A 22,944-nucleotide genomic window follows, 5' to 3' on the forward strand; every position below is an offset into this window, starting at 1 on the left:
CACCACGAGAGAGAAAACTACCAACTCCTCCACAGCCATGCAGGAAATGAAGATTAGAGTGTGCAGCCCAGAAAAGGCTCTTTGGAGCTACCGATGGCTGCAGGGCCTCACATGTTCACAGGGCAGATCACAGCTTATTTTAACAGAGTAAGGTCCAAGCAAGGAAAAAGGTTTTGCCCAGAAGATTTCACAACACCTCACCGCAATGTGAACTGATTTAACAAAAGCACGCATTATTCTGAATTATTCACACCTATATAAAGTTCTTTTTTTTCCCCGCCCTAACACTTCAGTTTCTCTTAAGTACAGCATCTGCCTCTTTATTTGCCTCTGTCACTCAGGGAAAAGCATCTCACCTTTTTTGGATGGAATAAATGTTTCATGTCCCAAATTTAGTTAATGCTTGCACTGCTTGGACAGGATACTCTGCAGACCACATCAACTGACCAACAGGTATCCCCCCACACTTAGACTACAATACATCCAGATTTCCAAGGACACTTTTCCAGAGTCCCGGACTCTCTTTGTCTAATCTGAATTTGTGTTTGCATACATCAGACAGTTCTGCAGCACTCACAGTGAGGGGTGTATCCAAAGCAAATCCAACATAAACTGAATACACTGGGGGCAACCCAGCTTCCACACACAGAAATTTTGAAGCAAGTTTGTCAATGTGTACTTTCCTACAAAAAAGCGCATCCTACAACTGGGAGATGGAGATGCTGTTTTCTCCTACTCTATGTCAAGGGGCTGCTCACCTGGAAAAAGATGAAAGGGCCTTTTTTGATCTGACCACGTCACTGTTCTCCCTTGGACCAAACAAGAGCCAAACAAGAGCTCAGCACTGCCATTCATGATTGTTCCCTTACTCTACGATCCTGCTCTATCACCAGGAATAAGAAACAGGGTTCAAGCTCTTCACATGAAACTAAAATTGACAACCAATGCCAAAATCTTATTGCTTTTTTAAGAGCGCCCTTTTCATTACTTTTTTACTTCACTGGAAAACAAAATACAAGTACTCATAAAACACAGATTATGCACTGACACCTACTTTAGTCTCTGTACTGTTACTATTAACAAGTATCACTACCAAGAAAGTTGCAAAAATGCACTCTCTTTGCTACTTATGCTACACCAATGAAAACTAAGCTGGTTAAATTAAATTACTATCCATTTCTCTTATTACTATTCATTTCTTTTATTTTTCCTTATAACATCTGCTTTTCTTCACAAGTCCACACTCCGCAGCTGCATGTAAATCATGCTAACTTTTAGAGCTTAAATTTCATCTGTGTTTTGTCCCAAGCCATAAAATTCTAGATTATCCATGATATTCGAAAAGCCAAGAGAAACATCTATGGATTCTTAAGCACTACACTCCTCAGATTTGTGAGAGGGGAAGGAAGTGGTGACCTCACAGTAGTAAATCTAACTGTACAGTCTGCTCCCCAGGGTGGCTGCTCTTTCCTCGTCTGACTTCTTACCTGGCTGTGAAGTTACTGCACTTGAGCAACCACAGCTATTACTACAATCACAGCAGGACTGGCAGTTAGGCATTTCAACATCATTATTAATTGAGCCACATAACAACATCCCTACAAAGCAAGCAGTATTATACTCCTTTCCAGATACAAAAGAAAAGCACAGATAGCTTATCCATGCCTTGTTCCTTATCTACCTGGTGGGAGAGCCAAAATTAAAAGCTAGGAGTTCTTATGCTACTCCTCTGTTCTAATTACTATATGCCAGAATAACTGTTTCTGTACATCACTTGATTTTGAAAACGCAATAAATACAGTCCTCCCAAAATAAGATCATCTCTGACCCAGTCATGTCTCAATTAGAGTTTAGGGTGAGAAAACTAATGTTGTGGGTTCTAAGCATTTATACAGACATAGCAGATGTGATTTAACAGTCTTACCATAAGCTATTCTTGTAACATTATCCAGTTCTTGTGCTGTCTGCAAAAACTTATGACTGCATGCTCATGTGAAGTACTAGAAGGGGATAGTGAATTCTTTCTTATCTTTGTACAATCCCTGTCTCAAATCAGCAGCCCCCAAACAGGAGAGTAAGGTCCGAAAATATCAGTATCCCGAAAAACATAGTAATCTATTCTAGGTATGACTTTGCAGCCCGTGCATTCTTTTTTTTTGTGGGGGGTGGGTGGAGGGAAGCTATATTCATTTGCTTGTGTTTGGCTCCCTAGCAGTCAGACTGGCACACTTTTACTGCCTGATGACTATGCTTTAATGACAGCTGGGATGTGGGCAGCATGTATTTACATATTTTATGTTTATGCTGAAATTCTGAATTTTGCAGTACTCTTGACATCTGTCCATTGGGTTATTAAGTCCATGTCCACTAAAAGTAATGGAAGAAATTGCTGACCACATCCCCCTATCACGTAAATGATGGCTCAGTTTCCATTACATACTGGCTCTTACCTCTCAAGAAGCTCCAGTACTTCCTTAGCAGAAGTAAAGGCACGGTACGTTGATAGAAAGATACTGATATATGTGAAATCGTTGTCCCCAAAAGCTGTGACAAGGGTCTCCACAAGTTTTTCCACAGTGCCAGCTTTTATTGACCTTATCTTCTGTGTTTCATACTGGCTGACAGTATGTTCAGGAGGTAACTCGTCCCCTTCAGCCTACAAAGTTGAAACAAAAACAAATCACAAAAATCAGACAGAAGCCAGATCCCTGACACAGCTTTCACAATGAAACACAGATTAAATTCCATCTTTTCACATGAATACTCCACCTTTACTTACTAAATGATTTTGTCAATTTTGGCTATCTGAACACCAAATGCTGTACCAAATAACGGAGGTTTTCAGTAAGTTTATCTTTCAGATACTTCTCTGACACGCTCCACAAAATATTTTATAGTCCGACTGCTATTAAGTTATCTTATGATCCCATCATATATTAGTATCTAAAAGAAAATCCATTATCCCACAAATAATAATATTACTGGAAGGAACAATAGTGATAACTCAGTGCCCCATTAACTTCTGAATAAACATGAAAACTGACCACAACTTTAGCATCAGCACTTGCGATTCCCTTTCCGAAAATACCAACTTTGGGTTGCCACACAGAACCCAAGGTCATGAACACATTGGATGTGAAACATTCCATGATACTTTTGCAAGGAGGATGTCAACGTCATCTTGCAAACTTGCCATTCTAACATTTCAATTTTCTCTTACGGTTTTCGTTTGGCACAATATTTGTCAACAGATTTAGGGTTTGGTGTTGGGGGTGTGTGTGTTTTTTAAACAGCATTTGGTTTTAATGCTTACAGACTGGTTTAAGTCTGAAATAACTAGAAACATTCCCTTAAATTCTGCCATTATTTAGAGGACGGTTCGGAAAATTATTTTTGGGACTACTTTAAATACTTACTTGTTAAGCATGTGTGATAAAAACTTTAAAATGGGATTATAAATAAAAACCATCAACAAGAGCAACCAAACAGAAGGTTTAACCCACACAAGCGCACCCCACGGCTGCAGAAACACGCAGGCTGACGCAGGGAACACAAGCTTGGGTGCACGCTGTAAGACAATTTCTGGAAGCACCGTGGGTTTACATCTGTTCAAACAGACTGGTAACTTGGGCTTGTGTCATGAACCCATTAATGCCTTTTATAAACAGAGAAGGCAATGCACAGTACTACTGCACCAAAGCCCACCGTTACCCCAAAGCAGCCCCACAGGGAATGAGTGAAATTACACCAGAAGAACTTGCAAAATTTTGTTCCATGGATCTTACGGCTGTTTTAAAGGTGTATAATTTGTTATATACCTGACTTAAAGGTATATATAGAATTATATATGACATCACCATTACAGAAACACTATAAGAATACTGTTACTAGTGCTATATATCTCCTCCATTCAAATTTTCCCTAAGCAAAACTTGCTCAGGAGAAGAAAAAATACTTAATTTTCTTGCTGACTTTTCATCTTACAATTAAAATATACTTTTGAAAATAACTAGTTACACAATACAACCACTTTCAAACAGGGAAGAACGTCTGCACCACTGTATTTAACTATTAATTTTCTATCCAGCAGATTGTCCAACCCATGATGTATTGATTTATGGCCATATTCTACTCAGTGTGTGTAAAAACATCTCATTCACTAATGTGAATGTGTACCAAACAAGGGCAGAATCTGCTTCCAAGTCTGATACATGCACAAATTTTTCTGCTAATTGCAACACTGCAACTTCCCCAAGATTATAATTTTGGGAGAATGTTAAAAAAAAAAACCCAACACAAAAACAAAAACAAACAAAAAAAACCCCACACCAAAAACCAAAGCAAAACAAAAAAACCCCACCAAACACTGAAAATCTAAAACTGAGTTTGTCAGCAAAACATTAAACTGCTAGAAAACATTTTAAGAGACTTTTAGGGATTGTCTGTGTTTGTATTATTTTAGCAATGCTGCCTGTAAGTTTAAAAGGAGAAAGGACTTGGCAGACCCGCTCAATAACAGACTTTCAGAATAAGACATTGTGGGCTGAGTGAGCATGCTAACAGGAAACTGCTCAGTCTCTTCACTGACATAACCAGGCTACCCAAAGGCAAAGAGTTTTCATGTTTGCTTTTGCTTTGTCTGATCAGAGGAATACTGTATCTACTGCTATTAAAAGATGTTCCTAAAGCTGTTCACAAGTTCTGACAGCAGCACGTGGTGATCACTGTTACGTGGTACCAATTACAGCCACCAGAACTTTTGCACTGTTTTGTGCATCAAAAAGACAAAAAGGGCTCTCCGGCTCCTTCTGTTCATCTCCTCCAGCAATGTGTCCAGCTGTCTAACAAAGATGCTAGACCCTAACATCTGGGGGCTTCAGTAAGATTTTCTTGGTCCTCTACAAGGCTAAAAGTAAAGAAATACGGCATTTTATAGTCTGACTTATTTTATGGTTTTTCAACAGTCTTACTTTGATTTTTTCAGGCAATGGATTATGGCCTTGACAATCTGCAAATGTAACTGATGAGCACATAGCTTCCTACCAGGTAGACAGCATCTTTCAAAAGCAAATGTAGAAAGACTGAACTGAGGTATATTCTTGCAAGTCCTTATTTTTTGAGGTTGTGCAGGTACTGATCTAGTGTAATTCTAACATCCTTACTAATCCTCTGCAATGCTGTACCTTCAGAGGGGCCCACTCTCTTTTAAGGTGATCGTCTTACTGCTATACAGCACAAAACATTACCCGCATATACACTTCTTGTTGAAACAATCCATGCAGACTAAAAACATTCAGGCTAAAAAGTTCCTTCAAACACAAACCGACTGCAAAACCGGCTGCAGATGCCCTGGTGATGAAGGAGCTGTAATTCGGTTCCAAGCTGGTTACAATTAAGGTCCTGACCTTGCCCCACGCAGGCTGGCTCCTGAACCCACACACAATCTCACTGACTCACCAAGGCATTGTGAAAGTGCAAGACAGCCACGTGCACAACTGCAGGATGAGGAAAAGATACGAGTATCGGCAGAATATCCAACAGACCTCTTCTCTCTGCTACAGCCACCAATACAGCGCTTGAGTAAGCAGGACCTCAGTTACAAGCACCTCGTTACCAGCACAGCTTGTTACTGGCTGTGTCAAAGCAACACTCCTTTATGAATCTGCTGAGACACCATGTGCAACCTTCGATACCACAGTCTCCATTTCCTATCAGTCCTTCTCTGCAAGAACGGGCCAAGATACGCTGATCTCTTGCCATTTTGCCTACCAGTGACAGGAAAATAAAGCAAAACCTCCACATGCCCCAAAGTTGCCAGGTATTTCACTCAGTTTGACAGCTAAAATACAGATCTAGATCCCACAGACTCATGGGCCAAAGGTACAAATGCTACCTGTTAACCTTCAATGGGATTATCAATCAATTATAAACTCCACCATCTCCTAAATTAATGATACACCCTAGCAAGAGGGAGTAGACACTCAACGTAAAAAAATAATTCAAATTCTGAACAGTACGAAAATAGGCTGTTACATAAATAACGACATACAGAATTGTAGTCATTATTTCAGAAATAGCACTGGAAGCAATCGCTTTTACCCAAAAAACCACTGGTCTGCAGTTTTTTTCCAGCGCAAATATTATCTGTTGAGATTCTGAAAGCGAGAACTGTGGAATGAAATCAGTATAATTGTTTTTCATTAGGCAGGCTGGAAAAAAATACCAGAAGAAAACAACTGGGATGAACAATAAGTAAATGAGATATCAAATATTCTTCAGGCTTAGTCATTTAAAACATCACCACTTCACTAAAGACTTGCTTTATTTAGAAATTCTGCAAAATTATTTTCAAGAGCACCTAGCTAGTGTCTCAGACTCCATTTTAACCGATTCTGATGGATTTTTAAATGCTTTTGACTTTTCTTGAAACCTATAGCTTTTCCAGATGGGGAGTTTTCCACTCTACCTTTTTTTTTATTAACTTACTGGACAGACACTTTATGCTGGAATAAAACTGCCTGAGATGTCTGAAGTGCAGTAACTTATAAGTTAACTAAAAATAGGGCACTCTAATCAAGAGTGTTTCATTTCACTGTTTGCCTGAATCAGCTTTAACCTTGTGAACACAGGAGTAAGATGCTTTTGCCTTTATTTTGTGGATATTGCATTCTTACACACAGGCTCTCCAGCACAAGCCTTTAATATCTACACTCATCTTTGACTGGGGGGGGGGGGGGGGGGAATAATCATCAAATCATGAAAAGATTAAGCTTCAAAAACTGCAGAAATACAAGCATCCGTAACACCAGCCTGAGAGAAGAAAAAGCTAAGGTATCCTTCATTAAACATGCAGTCATACATCACTTAAAGTAGCAAGACAGCTGAAACAGAGAAGTTTGAAGAACAACTGGATTCTTTGGCAAAACCACCAAACTTAATGTCTTCAAGATGCTACGTAAGCCTCCTACTCTCTTTTTAAATAACTGCAAAGATATTAACTTATTTGACAGTTTCCTTCCAACAAAGATCTTAATGAACTTTATAATTGAGCCTGCTCCCCTTAAAAGAAAGCAAGATTGCCTCCTGTGTATATTGACAGCTAAAATCCACAGCAGCTGACAATCATGCTGAACTGACTCAAGCTTGCACACATTGTGCTGACTCCCCCTGTCCACAGCACATGAGCAAGAAAAAAAAAAAACAAACCACAAAAAAAAATGAAAAAGTGGTAATTTTGCACTAACAATACCACATTAACAGTGCACATTAGAAAAAGCAGTGACAGGACTGAGATTATCAAATTAGTCACAACTATTTCAAGTGTCATTTGGGTGTACACATCCATGCTTCCACTTGCAATGGGTTCTGCAATGCTGGCAGTATTTAAGAGCCCTGCATCCCACCACTCTCCTCTCTGTCCTTGCCCTCCACTCTGCAGAACTGTCAGCCTGGAAAACAGCTTGCATGAGATAAGACTCTGGATTGGAAGCAGAATTTCCAGTCTAGGAAACCGTGGCTTGAAATGCAGGATTTGGGTGATCAGAGGTAGGATCTCTTGCAGCCTGCAGACTTCAGGCAGCGCAGATGCTTGCCTTTGCAAGAGCGTCTGTTTGTATCGTACAGTGCACTTGGAAATAAAAAGACAATGGAGCTCTCTGCAGAGCTCCTCCACCTCGCTAACTCCCATTTCCTCATGTTGGATGCTGCTGAAAATCACAATTCTGCATGTTGACTGCACCAATCTCAGAAGCCAAAATAACTTTATGAGCTCTTTCCTACGATCCAACAGCTAGGGGTATTCCTGGATTTCCAAAGCTCCACCCTTTTCCTTTGCTTTCTTAACACATAAATAACCTTTCTTGGCAGCAGCCCAGAGTTTCCAGGACCAATTAATTCCATGATCATTATACAAAAAGCATTCTCGTTTTCTTGTATCCTTAGAGCTCACAGCCTGGCTGGTATCTGTCTGAAGAGCTGGCAAACAGTAACAAAAGATGTGGGTCAGATTTAGAGGTTAAAAAAAAAAAAAAAGAAAAAAAGCTTCTTACACAAATGCTGTTGCTCAGAACCCTTTCACTCAGGCACCTTGCAGCTACTTAAAGCCACTCTGGGGAAAATAAGAAACAACATGCATACCATGGTGCTGAGCTATGCGTTCTCACGCCTTCTGAAGTTATGCAAATTTATGATATATGATAATTACTGTTTCTGCTAACAACCCTTATCTTAACTTCTCTTCCTACCTCCCCATATTCTCACTGCTTCCAGTCTGGCCTGGAAATTTGGGTGCCAAAGCCTGCTTATAGTTTCCAGGCTGAGTTACTTATTAGGAACCAAAAGGAGAAAGGAAGAGGAGTTGAGCCGGGAAAAATAGTACAAAAAGGTGGCAGACAACTCAAAAACTTCACTTGACTCTGAAACAGCTTTCCGTAATCCTGACTATAGATTACAACGACTGGTATACTGCACCTTCCATAGGAGGAATACTTAGAGGTTCAAGCTCACAGAAGAGGAAATACTGTATTTACATACAGAATGCAAGCCTTAATTATGATTATCTGAAAACACAGCATAATCAAGCAGGATGTTTCTACTCTTCACCACTCTGGAAGTTAACATCATCCATATCTATAAAACATTAGACAAATCAGATTATGCAGCCAAATATGCATTTGGCCACCACTAAGTTTAGCCAGAACTACCGGTCAACCTTTGCAAGAAGTGCAACTATTTGCTCTGCTTAGAGATTTTAACTAATTTCAAAAATTTTACCTGCACAAAGCAGAACATCTGTTAACTACAGATGGTTGGGAGTTTGGCTCTTCAGTTGACAGTTTTGCAGGAAGAAGAGCCCCTCCTGGGAGGCCCTCAAAGGTGGCTCAAGAGAGTCTCAGAACTCTGAAAATTCACACCATGGTAACATTAGCCCTGGGTAGAGCCTTATGCAAGACCTATGTGTGCGTCAGTTTTCCCAGCTATGGAAGGGCAAGTTAACACCAACCTCCTCTGTAGAGTACTTCAGAGTCCGTAGATGGACAAGTACTCTATAAAACTAAGCAGTCTAATTTCTACACTAAAGATGTAAAAGACCACCAAACCAACCCAGTTTTGTTGCAACAAGCAGATGAGGGAAGCTAAAAATGGCAACTGAAAACATGACAAATTCATATATTCGGCTCAAAAGGCCAGATCCCAGCTCAGTTCTTTGTAAGGTCTACTGGGAACTTGAAAACAAACCATCTCTTACCAAAATGAAAACTTCTCCCCAGTTCCACCTCACACATTTTACCACCTTTGGAAGAGTCACCTGCTGGTGTCATGCAATACCAGTCAGTCTAGATCTTAATAGAGGGTTGAGACACCAGAGTGTTCACCAGAAGAGACCTTCACATGGCTTTAGCTTTTGCATTGTTACCGGGTGATTGCAGAATACTGTCACGAGCCAACAACTAAGGGCACAGCAAGCAAGGAGTAGGACAAACCCAGGTATGAACAAATACTTTGAATAAAGAATACTGTCAAAAATCATTGTGATATTTTTGTTAAATAACATGACACGCTGATATGCATTGTAAGTAGCCAGGTTGAATACAGACAATGGAATTCCCTTATCAGTGTGTAAATCTCCTACAGAAGAGCTAACTAGACTCTGAAAATGTTGCATAAATGGCTAAGGCCATGTCAACTTCCCAACTTTAAGAGCATTTCTAACAAACACGAATACGTACAGGTAATAACCGTCCTCACCCTAATAAGCTAGGCATCTTAAGCTAAATTACTGACATAAAAGCACATATTAGTCCCTTTTTGTCCTTCCAGGACTCCTTTTGTACGCAAATAGTAAAGAACTTTATACAACAAGGCAGACTGTATAAGCTAGAAAAAGTCAGGTTACCTGATTCAGTGACATGTAAGAACACTGTGGCCTCTACACAGAATACTTTCTCCTATTGTAAACTAATCTAGATTTTGAAGGCCTACAAAATTGGACCTTTCTCCCCATGTCACCCACATCAATATCCTCCCAGATATAAAAAAATACAGCTGCTAAAGTCATCGTCCAAGCTCATAAATAACTTATAGTCTACCTTGAAATAGAAAACCTTGTCCTTCATGTGTTTCTATGTAACCCTTTCCCAAGACTCATCTCATACACCTTAATGCTTATGCTACAGTTACTGCATAACTGCAATTTTAATGTTGCATCCCCTCCCATCTCCCTAATTCCTTATTTTATCGTTGTATGACCTTTGATTATTCTGACACAAGACTAGACATCACAGGAGTATTTCCAGTACAACTGAATTTTGATGCCACTTCATACTGCTATTATATCAGCCCAGTGACATCACCACCACACAGAACTTGAAAATTCTCAATTATGCTCATATTTATAAGATGTCTGGATGTTAAAGATGACAACTACTCTATGTCTATCCTAAGAAATATCAGAGGAAAGCTATTATACAAATTTTGTTTGTGAAACACTCATCAGTAAAGTCATCTGCCATGCTTCTTTCATGAAAAATGCTAAACTAAAAGATGCTGTCATTTTCTAATAAGTGCCAGGTATAGCAAAGAGAAGGGATGATTGATATTACCACTAACACAGTCAGACAGATTTAACATGCAAGAGTCATACCATTTTATGAAAATTATAGATCAACATGAACAAATTGTATTTTGACCATTCAGAACCATAAGGACCATTTTTCACCAGTACCTGGGAAAAGTCACACTACTTTTCCCTTTCCAGGAATGTAATTTAATTTAATTGTGGAGCTCATCATCACTTTCTGCTCAGTCATTAGAAACAAAGAACATTCTGTATGAGACAGCAGGCAACACTGTTGAACTCAAAATGTATTTTAGAATGCCACAAGTAATAGTTCTGTTGCATAACAGTAGCATGAATGCACATTATATAACCCAAACTGGTTTGATTCATCCTGATTGTATTGTTGGCTCTCCTTTCACACTGCAAAGCTTGCTCAAACAGCACACAGAAATTAAAATTATACTGACTCAGGAAACCAGTGTAAACTGCTACCGCACTCAGTGTAAACAACAAGGCAAGAGTGAGAGATTTTAATAGCGTGAATAGCTGGAGAACGAAACGGTAGGTGCGGGGAGATTAAATACATTCTGACAGAGGAGAAAATAATTAGCAGAAGACTAATTCAGATTTTAAAATAAACTGAACTTGAAACATAAAGTATTTTTGTGAAAGAAAAAATATCCAGGAAATGCTGTTACATGTTTCATAATAATTACTGTGAGCAATCTCTATTGCCAAGCTTCTTTAATCTTTTATTAAAAGAATAGGTTAGCAGTAAGTAACCATTTTTACGGCCACAGCACGAATACATACCTAACTGCATTATAAACTTCATTTCAATGGCTATGCTTTTTACTGCCCTGTGTTTTGAAACTAAGAGACCTCTCCAGGGTGGGGTCAGATTAGAAAAAACAGTAATAATAAGCTAATGTTACCTAATATTAAGAGTTACCAGCTTGAACATCTATTTAAGAGCAGAAAGAGACCAAAAGAATTAGTGCAATCATTAGTTCAGGCCAAACTAATTTTTACTATATTATCTAGACATCACAGGGGACCCGATACGGAATCTCTTCGGATTCTTCTCTTGTACACATACACACACACATATAAAGAGTGTCTATGTATGACTACATGTGTGTCTGTATGTACTGTACCTGTGATGGCAACATCCTTGTGCCGATTCTATAGGTATCTTCTCTATGTCAAATTCTGCATTTTGTATGACAAACTGTATAAGCAGATGGCATAAACATACTGCATACCTACACAACTTACTGCATTCTTGTAACTACAGCACCTGGCCACTAACCCACCTCTTTTGACACAGCAGAAAGCAGCACGGGTTGCACGAGCTGGCACTGAACACGCTGCAGACATTTGTATATTTCAGTTTAAGAATGCTATGTGGCAGCTGAACTTAAATCCTCAGACAATGGACACAAATCGAAACACACACAATTATGTGGAAGTATTGAGTCACAATGCAAAATAAGTATAGCTTAAAAGTAAGGGGGAAAGAAAGAGCAAAAAAATGTCAGGCTGTAAGATAAAACAGAAGTCGTTCATGTTTACTGTCTGGTTTTGGTTCGGGAGGTTTTGGGGGTTTGGTTTTGTGTGTGCGTGTGTGCATGTTGTTTAATTACCCATCGGGAGTTAACAGCATAGCTCTGTTCTTCTCTGTCCTGTTCTAACTTTATAACCACCTGATGTTTTCTGAACAAAATGACTGTTTTCGCACAAAGAATGCAAGTCTCATGATTTAATAAGTGTGCAAGAGTTCATTCACATTCTGTATGCTACAGGGAGCCAGCAGACCGAAAGCACAGCCAGAATCAGTCTGAAGCACTCAATGGGAGGAATGCAAAAGCGTAAGATCTGACTTCCAAAGGAAATACATTATTGTTACTTATGAAACATTTCCAACAGCAGCACAATGGCTGCCATGTCAAAACATTAAGGCACCATCCCTGCCCTAAAGGGTTTCTACTCTAAAAATACAAAATGCACCGCAGGTAGAGCCAGAGATTACTACAAACCAAGCAAACAGACAAAAGGATGCGTAGGCATATCTTCATCATCGTTTACTTGTTGTATTTGCATGTAATATTTAAACTAGCTTCCAAATGCACCTCAGGAGCATTTAGTTAACTAATCTCTTTTGCACTGAAGACAACACTTAATCCTGAAGGGTGTACTGACTTGTCATTTGCATCCCAACACCAACAAAGCCTTGAAACGTTACCAACCTCATCTAATAAGTTCTATCCACATGAATACTATAAACAACTGAAGGACATTCTGCACTTGACTCAACTCAGAACAGAAACTCAATACGATTCAACGCATGCAAGATTTTATGCGGGGCATAAACCGTATATAGGAGGAAATAAAATCCTAGATAGCTCTGTAATATGCGATGGTCTATCTCTGCTTTAGGATATATAGACACTCAGAAGTTTATTGATTTTTAAGAGTCAGAAGGAGCCACTGAGATCAGGAAGTCTAAGCTACCGCATGAGATATATCACAAGTCTTCAGTCTGAAGCCCAATAGCTGTGATAATTTGAACACATCTCAAAGCATTCATTCATTCCATATTGTTCAATAATTCTGAGACCTTTCAACAGAAAATGACACTTTATAATAAAAACATGTTGTTTTACTTGCACAAAGAGTCCATGGACTCCCTAGAAAGGAAGAAACAGCTATTGACTGGGAGAAAGGTTGAGCCTTCATAAGGAGAAAGGCAACTGTTCAAAGCAGCTGAGGGGGTAGGAGAGGAAAAGAAAACAACCCTTCAAACTGCTTTCACAACACAAAGGTAGGAAGAACTTAAGAGGAAAATAGAGGAAAGAAAAGAATATAATAACAGGATCACTCTGCAAAAGCATTTAAAATGCCTACACCTTAGTAGTGCCATTGTGGCCCAGTGGCAGCATCACTGGCTGTAGCCCACAGGCCGTGTGCTGGAGACCCACGCAGCACTCGAAGCCACTGCAACCCACTCCGATACAGCAACCCACTCCTCCACGTGCTGCGTGGCACACTCCTGGGGTCCTGCTGGAAGGTTTTAAGAAGAAGGAGGTAAACTCCAGTGTCTCACCCAACACCCTTTCTCTTCACAGAAGGGATTAGAAGTGCCAGGCCCCTGCATCTGTAAGCAGCAGAGTATATTGCTCTCCAAAATGTCAACAGTAAAGACTGGACAACAGAATCATAGGGCATATCAGGAGGATCGTGCTCTGCTACGGAACTTTTCTTGCATGTCCAGCAGGGTAGGATAATTTTCGCTCTCATAGCTTTGAATGTTATACATTCATATTAAAGCACAAGAGTTTGCCTCTACACTCCTCAGATCACTAGATCTGAAAACAAATTCTGACAATATTACAGGTGAGAAAATTAAACCCTCAGAAGTTAAGTTGGTCAGTTCAAGCCCCAGGGCGAGTCATTAACAAATGAATACTGGGCACAGCACTCCTGACTTGCAGTACCTCTCTAAATCCAGTATCACGATTATGCTCAAATTGCTATGACAGGGCCATTATACATAATAATTCACGTGCTCAATACCATACGCAGCAAACAGTTTATTCTCAGTGAAGACTTCACGTTATTTCTGAGCCATGGGAGACAAGTGGAGCAGCAGCAGCAGCAGGACCACCACCACAAATTTCAGTGGTTTTTGCAGTATGCAATAACTTCTGCACTGATGCAGGGCTGAGCTACAGAGATGACTGCAAAAAATTTGGACATGAATTGGTATTTGGACACAAATTGGTGGCAAAGAGGAACAAGTACAATCTCCACCAGACTGTAACCCAGTAACCTGACAGAACAGAAGGTTATTGAGTGCTACCATGCAAAATGGCAGAAAGCTTCACACCTAACGTGGAGGCTGCCAAAGTTTAATTTTGATTGCCAAAGCTGTTAAAGCACTCTGATGGGCAACAGATGGCTTATGCAACTAAATGTAGAGAAATGTAAGAGGCCAGCAAAAAAGTCTGTTGAAAGTACTACCCTCAAAGGTCACACTGTGGCACACAGATCAGGGAAAAGAGCTGAAGGGTTAGAGTAGGCAGAACATTCAATCTTTCAGCACAACGCTTGGAAGCAGCAACAAAAAGCAAACAATTCTGCAAAGTATAAATAAAGGGTACTGAAGCAAGTCAAAGGACATTATTCTTCCACTGCATAAAAGGTCTGATGAGACCACATGTAGAGTACCATACTCTGTTCTAGCTGCCTTATTTTTAAAGCCAATGCCTTGGGTGTAAATCATCAGCTGAGACAACACATGTGTACAGACAAGCCTTGATATTTAGGCTGTAAGTTCTTTTTAGTCAGGATACTGCTTTTGTGCAGCATCTGTCACAACACTGAGCTACCACTAGAGCTTTTAATATTTCATAATACTGTAGTGCCTAAAGTCTTAAGCTTCGCTAAATATTTTGTGACTAAGTATTTAGTGACAAAACCAGTAGCTATTATTGGCATCCTTTGATGTCTAAGATTAAATTTAAAGCTAAGAAATTTGGTGTTTATACAAAAGCTTCACACTTTTGAAAGTTATAGGACTGCTGATGACTGCATATGTCACAGCCTGTTTGTCTTTTTCTTTTATTAACTGTAGCAGTTTGAAACACAAGGAAGACACTTCTGTATGTAAATAAGCAAGTGTTTACAGTGCTTAAGCTGTAATCTTATGATTGGCTTTTCAACAGACCATTCTCTCCTAACAGGGCCAACCATTCAAGAACCCTGGATGGGTTCCTAGGATAGAGAATTTTAAGAAATGTTTATTAGACTTCGAGACATAAAAGATAGAGGTTCATTCACTTACGGGTACCTGTACACAAACATATTTGAGCAAGATTTCAAGCTTCTCAGTAATTAAAGGAATTGGTAATAAATCCCAACACACTCAGAGTAAGTAAGACGTGTTATATTCCTTTCAACACAGGTTCTGTAAGTTTTCAGTTAGATCTGCATTTCTCTCAGACACATCAAGTAATTTACCATCTAACGCTTTTCAACTGAAAAGCCTCCAAATCACTTTACGAACGCAGCATCACTAAGAACTAAGCACTCTGGAACCGCTGGATCAAGCTCCTGCTCTGACACCACACAGTATTTAAAAGCCACATGCAACATCAAGGTTTTAAAAGACCTGGGCTTCCCAAGTCACAAGGAACTTGACCTGAACCAAGAAAGGACGAAAAGCTCAGTGCCTCTGTGAAGGTCAAGCTGTTAAGTAGACCTCTACAGAACACCAACTGACATTGAGAAAGTAACTTTTTAAAAAGTAAATCCAGGCACGCATATAATCAGGAACAGAGGTACTACATTTGTTACAAGAAAGGCTCAATACTTGCTGATGTACAAATTGGTTGTTCCCACACTCTTCAGCTGAATTTGCATCTTCAACCTAAGCGTGACTTAGAGCACCATCAAAAAAATAAGGCCAACATAGATAAACCCAATACTTTACGAATTCAGTGCTGTGGATTTCAAAGCATAGAAAAAAAAAAATAACATCCTAAAACCCCATAAACTCCAGATTAAAAACCAAAAAAGTCACCTGATGATAATTATAAAAGAGACAATTAGGCTTTTCAAGGCAAAACTGCTGGGGGCAGGAATGGCTATTCATAAATAATGCTCTGGGTTAGAGGCTATTTATTAACTTTAGGACCACAGTAAAGCCATTAATAAAACAAGATCACAAAAAAAGCTTGAACTACTTTATGTTCTGAAGAGCTTAAGGAAACAAACAGCCCATATGTTTAAAAATATGTTTAAGTAATATGCATGAGATTTTTTGCTCATGAAAGACACCAGCCTGGAAGCTGAAGTCACCAATTTATGGCCAGAACAGGTGCAGACTTCTGACACGCTGCGTCCTTCCCCACAAACAGGGTTCACTTCTGACCTGAAAAAACTAATGCTAACCACAGAAAGCTAAAAGTCACATTCGTGACCTTGTAAGTCCCTTGCCCTCCTATTAAGATTGGCACCATCAGCTGTGGTGATGATCTCAGGAACATAGATGCACTCTTCCTTTGAGAATATCACCAAGACCTGGCAAATTCCTTCTACAGACTCGGAACAACATAGCCGACACAGGAAAAAAATTCTACTTTTCTAAAGAATGTTTATGGGACACAGACATCTTCAAAATCATCTCTACCTCTTACACAAAACCACCAGCTGGGAAATTCACAGGAGCTCAAAAATACTTTTGAATATTTTTCCTGGGAAAAACAGGAGGCAGAGATGGGAAATCTACCACTCGAAGGAAGCACATCTGAAATTATCTGTTCTGACTGGAACTCTGTGTACTTCTTGGAAACATGGGAAGGGGAGATTCTAAGCACTATCTGCATGCAGGACAGAATTTGCTTATCTTTCTTGACTGTGGTTTCAGCGCTGCTGCACTGCTTTATGTCATGGAACTTCACAAGAACATGATTTGATATAAATCTCAGGGCAGTTTTAAAAGCCTTTAAAATACCAATCTGGATACTACATCAAACCAAGTTCTTCCATCATTGCCTTTGATCCTGAAGAAAACATATAAACATAACAAAATAATATGAAAGTTATAGCCACCTCCTGAAGATCTGGCTCAAACTGCCACAGCTGCACTGATTCCAATGAAGTGAGGACATTTTATATCAGCTGGGGACTTGGCCTGACAAAGGTGAAGCACTCAGCAGCATGCCAAATTGAGTGCGTGTGCATTTAAGCTCATTTTACTTACCACTAAAGCCTTCGTGCTTTGAAATATACGTCTGAAAAACAGTAGAGAGCTGTAATTCTTGCAGAAATGCAGACAATTAATTTCTCATCTGGCTGAGAAAGCACTACAAAAATAAGACCCAAACCTATATTCACTTAACTTTTCAGGAAGTTTCTGCTAACTTTTGACAGATCTTCATTAGTCAAAATACTATCACTACCTATTTGGGAGACCTGAGATAGGTTCCTAACAGCAGAAACAAGCCACAGCCCAGTCTGAAACAACTGTTAAATGTTCAACTGCTCAGGCCATAAGCTAAGATCCTTATTCCTGCACTAAGTATCATCTGACCCCTCACCACAACTGGTCAAATCTTTTTTACATGTCAAGAAAAGAGGAAGAGTCAACACAAGGAGAGAGTTATTTCAGATGACCCAGGCAGACAACTTCAGTGTTTGGGTTTTTTTGAAGAGTGAGAGCAGTCAGTGCTAAAAGTTAATATCATAACGATTTGTGTGGAATTCAGCTCCCTGGAGCAGGCTCCAAAGTCCATGAGCAGCCTTCCAAAATGCCACCGCGCCAGCTTTACTTACGCCTAGCCGTCTCTCTCCTTTGTTGGCAGCCTGTTGAATCTGTACTCTTTTCAGGGTCACATGGTAAACAGCTCCCTCTTCTACCTCTTCACCTCCGTCCTGAATTGTGCTCTGCCAGGAAAAGGGGAAAGGAAAACAAAAAAGAGAGAGAAAAGAACATTTTCACTCCTCTGTAACCACAATCTATACCAGGTGCTGTGCTGCTTCACACAGAGCTGAGGGCAGAAGATGGGCTGCACAAAGTAAATACAACAATCCAAGCGATACAGGACACTTCTAGATTGAGGGAACACTGGAGATATTCTTGGCAAACTGTCCTTTCCTGTGGTATCAAGATACCCTGACTTTCCATTTAACTATTTTTTCTAGACTAGCACATATTTTAAATAGTTGTATAAAGTCTCTTCTAAGGAAATAGTTTGGTTTTGATTAGCAGTGTTCTCTTCCCTCTCCCTCCCCCTCCTCCCTTTCCTAAAGCAATTAATCTCTTTGGCCTTTCATTTATGGAAGGAATTGCACTTTTTAAAAAACTGTAGAATTACTTAGGCAGGCAGCCTTTAAACGCCATGCGGCCCCTCGGCTCCGAGGGACGGGAGGTGGGAGGGCGGGCGGCCGCGCCAGGCCCCGCCTCGACCTCGGCCTCGGCCCCGCTGAGGGGCTTCCTGTTTACCGCCGGCTGAGAAGGGACGGTGGGTTCAGCCGCCCCTGCCCGGCCCCCCCGCTGGGGTTGTCGTGGTTCTGCTCTGCCCTCGCCCACCGGGCAGTTCAGGGGGCTCAGACAGGAGCAGAGCAAGGGCCTTTCTCCTCCTCCTCCTCCTCCTGCCCACCCCAGGCAGGCCGTGCCAGGGCAGGCAGCCCCCGCCATGCTGGCTGGGGGGCAGCCGGGGCCCCCCGCGGCTCTCTGCACCCCTGGGACCGTCAGCAGAAAACCTCCTCCCCCTGCCAGGGAGATGCAAGAGCAGGGACAGGGGATGTGCAGACGTGCGGCAGCAGATAAGAAACCCAAGAAAACCAGGGGAGCCATGAGGAGCGGAGACGGGGGCTGTGCAGGTCGAGATGTGGAGGGGCACGGGGCGGAGCTCCTGCTCTGGGGAGATAAGGTTTAGGGTGATGGGAAACAGGAGGCATGGGGAAAGTATTCCTACCCGTTGGACCTGTACAGCTGGCACTGGGAAACAAACCTTGACTTCTCACCTGTCTCACCTCAAGAGAATGACTCTTCCTATTGAAGAAGAAAAGTTTCTCATACTGATTCTGTAACCCATAGATTATCACATTTCCCACCTACCTCTTTACATAGACTAAACCCACAATGTCCTTAATTTTCATCTGTGGGAGCCCCTTGCTCACACACAAGCCTGTCTGAACCGTGACCATCCTCTTATACAAGCACTAGCTGCAGACATCAGCATGCTAACACGAGGATCTCAAACCACCTTAAAAACACTGACTTAAGTTGCCTGTTGAGCTGTCTCTAGTTACCTGGTGTTTTGGACTTACAAAGGAAAGCAGAGGAGTCGAATGCACAAATTACTGTGCAAGTCAATGAAAGCAGTAAGACTTGAACCAGAAAGTTCAGACCTCCTGAACCTCCGCACTGACAGCCAGTATATTAACGTATTTATACACAAGTGTTACTACCAATTATCTCAGGAGCAGTGCTGGTTCAGAGAGACTATTATCACTTGCAGCTGTTAACATGAGGAAGCATATGAAAGCAAGGAACGTTATTTTAAGCTATGAAACCAAGATTGCATTGTGTTGTCACGGTTGAACTGATCTGATTATTTGCCAGGCTGTGCATTTACTTTATTTGTGTAACACTGAAGTGATCCAGAATATGCTGAGGCAGATACAAGCTTTATTCATCTGACCAAAACGTATTGTAGAATACATATCAAAGTCTAGATTTTCCAAAGTCCCTTGGCTTCTCTTGTAAACCCCCACAGAGCATTTTGAATGCTTTAGATTTTGCAAACCAGTTTTCCACATCGTAATTTTTAGGTGCAAAAAACGGAATCTGCATTGAATTCATGTAGCTGGCCCAGCAGGTGTGCAAGCAGTTTCAGAACAAATTGCTATTGAAAGGACAAACATACGAAAGTGGATATCCAGCTACAAGGAATGTAACACCAAAGCCAAATAATTCTTTTGTACTGAAATAAAAGCTTTATCGTGATATGACGTTCTGCTGCCGCAGTAAGTGCACTTGTGCCGCTACCATTACTTTGGATGGCAGTCACCAAAAAAATGACAATTATTTCTAACTATTTCTTCAAACAGAAGAAAATGGCAGTGAATTAGTACAGTGGGGAGGAGCACATTTAGCTTCTGCTGAATCACACATTTCAGACTGGATCCTTAGGGAACGCCTTATGGAGAGACAGGCTCAGGACTTTTCATTCCAGGCAGGGCACAAGCCCTCTCGTGGATGATGTTTCTGAAGCCTCTTGGTCACTGACAAGTGACAGAGAGAAGCTCTGTCAGGAAGGAGTGCCAGATGAACTCATCCAGTTTAGCAAGCAACGAAAAGCTACCCTTTTTATTAATTACATTTGCCATTAGTCCTGCTGAGAGTTAGGCTATTTTCCAGATAATTTTTAGTGAGATGTGGTGCCTAGCCTTTGTAACATTACACACAAATACAGCTTTCTAAAAGAAAAAAAAATCAAAATCACAGTGAAAGGTTACAGGAGGGACAGTAATCAGGAGTACGATTCTGTAGTATATTAAACTGCATCGTACTTCTGTAACAGTATTTTGAATTTACACGTTGTCTTTCACCCTAACAGACTGCAAGGACTGCACAAACAAGATACTGTATAAACTGCACCCCGGGCGTGTGGTCACACCTGGGCTGCTGAACAAGAACCTGCAACACGCACAGTGGCACGCAGGGCGGTAAGGGGAGGCAGAAACTTTGGCCAAGGTGATGAGGTCTATATGGCAGCAGATACACGTATTTTACAAGAACAAAGAGCTACCTACGCTCTTCCAGATCTGAAGTGGAGCTTTCAACAGTCTAAATCACACACATGCTAATCTTTACCCCTAGATCTCAGCTCTGCCAACATGCACCTGAGATGGCAAATTGTTGTTATCTGGGTTTTGCCAGCATCATCCCCCCTCTGCTGTCATGGGTGCTAAATGCACTTGTGAAGGCAGATTTACTTCAGAGGCAGCTATTTCCCAGCTCAAGAGATTTCTGAGGGAGCCTTGAAGATGATACATTTACAATGGGATATTTGGTTCCGTACTGTCGTCAGTCAGCTGGTCCGGGAGGGAAGTATCAGGATTAGCCTGAAGGAAAAAACTCATTGTCTGTGCTGAGAGTTACTGCTCTTTAAGGATGAGGCAAAAAAAACCCAACCCAATATTAAATAGTCTGTGTTTTGTAGAAACCTTCAGTATTCACTTGATTGAAATCCTAATCTAGTTATTTTGTTTACTTATCCCTTAAATTAGTTTACATGATTAAGCTTCTAGAAACTGTTTCCATTAACTAGTTTAGCTGCAAGAGGAAAACTGCAAGATGGCCAGGACAATACACAGGGCAACCTAGCCTGAAAATTAATTTCATCTTTCTTTAGCCCCTAACTAGTATGCTAGTTCAGAAAAGCACGTAAGCAGTAGCTTTACTTTAGCATGAGCTTAAAACATTCACATCAAAGAAACTAAATTATTAAGATTCTTTGATGAACTGGAGCCTAGACCCTGAAATCAAAATGAGTTGCAGGTTCAAACCTCCATGGGACTGAGTCTTCTCCCCACAAGAATTACATCAAACATTGCATTGCCAAGAGCCCAGCAATCACGTTTGCAACACATTTTCAGTGAAAAACTGTTTATCCAAATCCTGTGCCGATTCTAATATTTGCAGTTTTCTAGTTCCTTGGAAGTCTGGATTCTATTGATAACTGTCTCACTTGGGAAAGGGAGAGTTGTAGGTTGGGGTGGTTTGTTCATTAAAGCAGCTGACAGGGGATGGGATAGTGTTTTCCAACAGAGTGTGCCTTTCTTATGCCACAAGTATTTGCTTGCTTTCCAGCTAAACAAAGAGGTCAATTTAAATATACTACCTCTTTCAACAGACCTTGTCCATATTGATATCATCAGATCTCATAGCTACAACAATGTTGTTACATGGAATACAAGAAATTTCTCTCAGACTGGTAGAATCTTTCAAAGTGAATGAAACATACTGTCCTGACTCCAAATTTAACAGAAGGACCCATTTTGACTCCAACTCCTGTCATTAACTTTTACCAAAACATGCAGGTCTGTGTATGTATACATCACATGTATGTGTTTATTTGATCTTTCAGAGAGAAAGGATTATGCTCAGTCCAGGCTCCTAAAAATCTGACTTATAGCCAAATACTGATTATTTAATACTGAAAAGGAGGAAGAGCATATGTAACATTTAACTTCCATTTAGTTGCATTCTAAGACCATTATGTAGTGTTCAACCCCTTATTTGAGACCAAGAGACAGGATCAGAATGCACAGGAAAACATTAATCAGAGCCTGCTTTGTCTTCATCTGAAAGATGTTCTGTAAAGATTTCAAGGACCCAAAACAGCATGAAAAAGAATTAGAACAGTCTGCAACTCGGTTTAGTAGAACTGCTGCTTTGCTCTTTTAACAGACTTTAATCATGACATCGATCTACACCAATGAACCACACTCCTGGTTAACGTTGTGTTAAATATTTGGTTCTTTCCAAATCGTGTTCACATGCAATAGCTACATTCCTGCCATAATCAAGCTCTGTGCCTGCCCTTTCTACTGAATCAGAATTGTTCCTCTAATACATCTGAGCATGTATTCCCTCCACCTTGCAACAAGAAAGAAATACAAATCCACTTGTGAATGCAACCTTACACTTCCCACAGTGAAATGTTATCTAAGAAAATACTTTGAGGTCTGGAAAGTTCTCAAACTGCATATCATTGACCACTTAAGCCCAACGAGAACTTGCTGACTGTCCACGGAGAAATAAGTTAGTCACAGAGTGATGATTTTTCCTTGTTTTCAGCTGTTGCTAC

At 40.6% G+C, this 22,944-nt stretch overlaps 1 protein-coding gene across 1 annotated transcript in view; it reads right to left on the reverse strand.

The window, feature by feature from the left end:
• The window catches only part of LOC141918744 (ral guanine nucleotide dissociation stimulator-like 1), a 47,318-nt gene extending 28,045 nt beyond the window's left edge, over window positions 1-19,273 (reverse strand). The window contains exons 1-4 of the mRNA XM_074813610.1: window positions 19,185-19,273; window positions 19,091-19,118; window positions 17,897-18,007; window positions 2,451-2,656 (exon numbers count right to left, since the gene is read on the reverse strand). Coding sequence (XP_074669711.1) covers window positions 2,451-2,656; window positions 17,897-18,007; window positions 19,091-19,118; window positions 19,185-19,273 — 434 coding nt within the window. The remainder of the gene's footprint in view (window positions 1-2,450; window positions 2,657-17,896; window positions 18,008-19,090; window positions 19,119-19,184) is intronic.
• Window positions 19,274-22,944: the final 3,671 nt, after the last annotated feature.

The sequence above is a fragment of the Strix aluco genome, chromosome Z (assembly GCF_031877795.1).
Source record: "Strix aluco isolate bStrAlu1 chromosome Z, bStrAlu1.hap1, whole genome shotgun sequence".
NCBI lineage: Eukaryota > Metazoa > Chordata > Aves > Strigiformes > Strigidae > Strix > Strix aluco.